Below are 4,591 nucleotides of genomic sequence, written 5' to 3' on the forward strand. Positions count from 1 at the left end.
CGGACCCAGGGGCGATGCCCCCGGACCCCCCGACTAGTCGTCGAACCGGCTTTTAATTTGATCTTATACATGCGTGCACTCCGCACAACCCCGTACATTTATTAGAGTACAAATTATGAAGCCCTTAGTTCACATGTTAGTTCCAGTTACTTAAAATGACCTGATGACACTAAAATCACCAACAAGAATTTGTTTGTTAATTTTGTTAGAACAATAAAATCTGCCAAATCAATATCTCTAATGAGAGATGCATTACCAATACGAGTGATGTTTAGAATATTACCATTGCCAAAGGCGACATGCTCATTTCCTTTTTATGGAGCGGAGGAGGTTAAAGTAGAAGCCAATGGTGTCATGTGTGCAGAAGTGCCAGAGTCGACATACCAATATGAGGAAGTGTCGTTGGTGTTACACTTGGCATGAAAAGCATGGGCGAGATTAGCATCAATGGAGGATCCTCGGTGAGCAAAGGTGGTGAGGTCTAGACATTGAGTCCAGAGCGACCACCTTGATCACCACGGTAAGAACCTCTGTTTGACAGCGAGATGGCTAAGCAGTGAATGTAACAAGGAAGTAGTAGACCTATGAACATATTTTAAAAATAACTCATGAATTTCAGCTAGAGAAAGAAGGTCACAAAAGGATGGTCGTGGTTTGCCAACCCTTTGTGTTGGGGAGAAAGTTTCTTAGGAGGGGCCAAGACGACATAGGAACCAGTGGCTTTTATCAATTTCTTCCATTGGTTGGCCAATGGTTGCAAGCTAATCGCATAAAGTTTTAATTTTTCGAGCATAAGAGATAGAAGATGAACCTTTTTCTAATTGGCAATGGGAATCCCAGAGATTTTGCATTCGTTCAACATAATTGTGACTGTATGCAGCTTCAGGAGTGGTCCATACATCTCGAGCGGTATGTAGTACAAGGATCTCTGCCATAGCTTCTTCGGTAAGTGATGCTTGAAGAATTAGGATGGCTCGTTGATCAGCTTCTTCCCAAACAGTGAAGGACTTGTCTTCAACAATGATGGTGCGGAGGGAGCCAGTGTAGAACCAATAACGTGACTGAGAAGATTTTGATAATTGAGGAGAGGAATGATTTGATTCTTCAATGGTAGGTAATTGGAAGAAGATAGCTTGATAGTCAACGGATGCAGAATGGTGTTGAGGGAGAGGGTACCATCGGCAGAAGATGAGGCAGGTGACATGATGAAGATCGAGAAAAACTGAGTAGGGCCGGCTAGAAAGATCGTAGAAAGGCTGATACCATATAAGGATTTAATCAAATCAATCTCCCATGATATACAAGATTACAAGATATGAATTTATATTACAACAAGATCCTATAAGCTAGGTAGGGATAAGTTTATTTAGTTGTAGGTTTATCGTTAATAATTTCTCAATCGAGGGAACAAAAGTTTCAAAATAAAGTAATGAATGTCAGCAGCGTAATTTCTTACATATATCAAACTTACGCATGTTGAATATGGGAGACTTATTACAGAAAAATAAATAAGTACAAGTAAAAGCGTGAACAACCAAAAGATGAAAAAGCACTGAAAATGTAATTGTTGGATTATTTGGGGTTGACAGTAAAGATGGTCTGAACCACGGTAAGAGCAAACAGGACGAATGCAGCAATTAGAGCAATGATATTCCAGGGATTCTTGAAGTACGTACGCCTCAACCCTGAAATAGTATAGGGCCAGTATCTATTGTAGTAGGCATCCAAATCTTTCCACTGTTCATGGTAAACAAATTCTAAGAGTAGAACTTCTTTGCAAATGTTGTTTATCATATTTGCAGCATGGTCATTCGAACCTAAATGATTGATAAGAACTTTAGATTTTACCAAACGGGCAACATCCTGTGGAGTATCGATTAGCAAATCCATGGCACAGACATATGATGTAATATATTTCCCAACATTAGAAAACTGCTCATATATAATGAGGTTCCTTAAAATCAATTCAGTCGAATCATTTATACGCATTATTGGCATCTTCAGAGTAGGCCATTGGAGCCATGGAATTTGGGGAATGGCCATAAAAATTGGAATCCATGAAAACAAAGGTGAGGGCACTTCTAGTTTCATGGCCAGTCCCCAATCTTGATCTTCATTAGGCTTGAAGTTTATCCCTGCCCTATACAAATCCATGGCCGAGTGCCCTTTTGGATCTGGTAAAAACATTGATGGTATGGGTTTCGAAGGCTGGTAATTTTTGTGTAATAAGCCAAGAAGATGATCATGAGTGGAATCTGGGGTGACATTGGGTACTACAAGATTTCCTACAAAGATGTAGGAATAATATTTTAGAATTTCTTGGATATATGTGGTAAGAGAGGCATGTGGGATGGATTTCAAAAGAGTACACTCAAAGATGTTTTCAAGAACAAAAAACGGGATTTGGTTTTCTATCAGCATCAAGTCAAACATTATCGATTGAGTAATCAACTTGTTACTCTTAGATGATAACTCTAAAAGACGCGCACCGAACTCAAGTATGAAACAGCCATCTATTACCATCATCTCAGCAAGCTCAAAATCGCTACAGGTTGTCAATCCTCCATAAGAGGCCTTGATTCTTTGTATTGAACGAGTCACCTTCTCTGCACATTCTTGCAGCATTTGCTTAATTGCAACACTATGTTCATCTTGCAAAGTTTGCTTTGGAACACAGCGTTGTAATAAATTATGTAAATAAGTCTTTTTTTGAACTTCAAATCCTTTCAAATGTTCATCTTGTTTGTGAAGAGGTCCAATAGAGACCACCCTAGGATTAAAAGAACTTGGGCTGAGATCTCGGAACGCACTAGGAACAATGTAAATTGATGGTGGAACTTGATTGTCCAAAATCTCTCCATTTTCTTTACAATCAACTAGAAATTTGACAGTATGCCCAATGATATCTTTTCCTTCTAACTCAATATCGGCATTTTCCATTCAGACTGCTAGCTTAATTTCCTCTGTAGTTATGGATCAGTTAGACAAAAATTTACATGATAATATATAGTGTAAATGTGGTTAAAGAAAAACACATTAATAAGATACAACACCTCATAATAATGGGGTTACCTTCTTCGTGAATTGCTTCTTTATTGTGACCAGTAGTTTAACTCTTGTAATACCTGTTCTTCAGTTGTGTGGAAATTTTAAGACTTTAGTGTCATAGTATAGGCGAATTATAGAAGTAACATTAACTGATATCCTCTCCTGTACAGTAAAACTGCCAACACCCGGTATGCTAAAATCTGGCAATTAAAATTAAAACTATTTTATAATTTAAAACAGGTAATATAAATGGTTGTGATTTCATGTGGCAAAATCTGACAGATGTGATTTTGTAACGTGTGTCTTACAGTAAATGTAGACCGTGGCTACGGACACACATAAAGTGAATATGAGTTTGTTACCTAACATTAAGCGTAAAACTAATCATAGTTTTTATTTATTTATTTATTTATTTATTTTTAATTTTTAATTTATTTTAAGTTAAAGCCTTCGATTACTCTTGTAAACACATTCCTTTCTAGAAATTAAAACCTTAATTACTCATCGAAGGTACTCTTTGTTTAACCTAAAAACAATATGGCCTACTTCGATACATTAATTTATTTGGCAAATTAAAACCTTTAGTTAATCTATTCCTGTGAATTACTTATTTAAAAAGTAAGTATATTGAAGTGCTTTTCAAATAGCTAAAATACCTTTAATGAAACATATTCCTTACTTGATGTGCATTAAATAGAATAAAAAGTACAAAACCAATAGCAATAATAATTCTAACTTTTGGTCATTTTGTTCGCTATCTTTATTGGACAAAAAACCTTCAATTAAACTCATTCCTCATTCGCCATTCCTTACTTACGAATCATTTTGTTCCCTTCTGTTAGAGCCATCTTCATCAATACTGATATCTACAACATGTGTTTCACATTCTCCAGTTTCTACAAGATGTGTTTCACATCTCAAACATGGTGTTAATTAGTTTAGTTTAATTTCTATTGACTGGTGGGTTGGGGGTCGAGTTCAGATGGCGTAATTTTGATTGGGTGTGTGTGTTACTCATGTGGAAACATGGGTGTGGTGTTAATTGGGTCTGTCTCATGCATGCGTTTGTTTCTGTTCATAGTGAAATGAAATTACTTAGCGGGTCTTAAAAGCTCAATTTTATTGTTACTTACGCCTTCAGTCGCAATCCACAATGCTTAAATTTCAAAGCTTGTTGTTATTCCTCTCTAAGGTTTTGAAGTACGTTACCATTGATGGGTGCTGGTGTTCCTACATCATAGTTCAATTCTGAAATTTTAACAATTACTTTTAAATGATATAATCATTTCTAAAATATATTTATTTTTATTTTGTTTATTTCGTTAAACCGACTAATGAAAAATAAAAGACATCTAAGATCCAAATAAAAATAGAATAAAAAATAAAATATTATTAAATGTATGGACCAATATGGACAAACTCTAAAAGGTAACTAAGATGTTGAAGATGTTTAAATTTTCATATACGTTTAAATATACGTTTTGATATCACCAACCATTGCCACCCATGACATCCACTCTGTGATCGATATATACGTAGGGAA

General features: G+C 36.0%; 1 protein-coding gene across 1 annotated transcript; it reads right to left on the minus strand.

Moving 5' to 3' along the window:
* Positions 1 to 1,450: 1,450 nt before the first annotated feature.
* LOC145125917 (UPF0481 protein At3g47200-like) lies at positions 1,451 to 3,201 on the minus strand. The gene is made up of 2 exons (XM_079061325.1): positions 3,073 to 3,201; positions 1,451 to 2,963 (listed from the first exon to the last, which is right to left on the minus strand). Exon 2 carries the CDS (start codon positions 2,938 to 2,940, stop codon positions 1,573 to 1,575), a length of 1,368 nt encoding a protein of 455 aa, XP_078917451.1. The 5' UTR covers positions 2,941 to 2,963; positions 3,073 to 3,201; the 3' UTR covers positions 1,451 to 1,572.
* Positions 3,202 to 4,591: the final 1,390 nt, after the last annotated feature.

Source organism: Lactuca virosa, chromosome 7 (genome assembly GCF_052849685.1).
Source record: "Lactuca virosa cultivar CGN04683 chromosome 7, Lactuca_virosa_CGN04683_v6, whole genome shotgun sequence".
NCBI lineage: Eukaryota > Viridiplantae > Streptophyta > Magnoliopsida > Asterales > Asteraceae > Lactuca > Lactuca virosa.

What these genes read in the sequence shown, in the direction of transcription:
- LOC145125917 (XM_079061325.1), bottom strand. Translation starts at nt 2,940, where the DNA reads ATGGAAAATGCCGATATTGAGTTAGAAGGAAAAGATATCATTGGGCAT.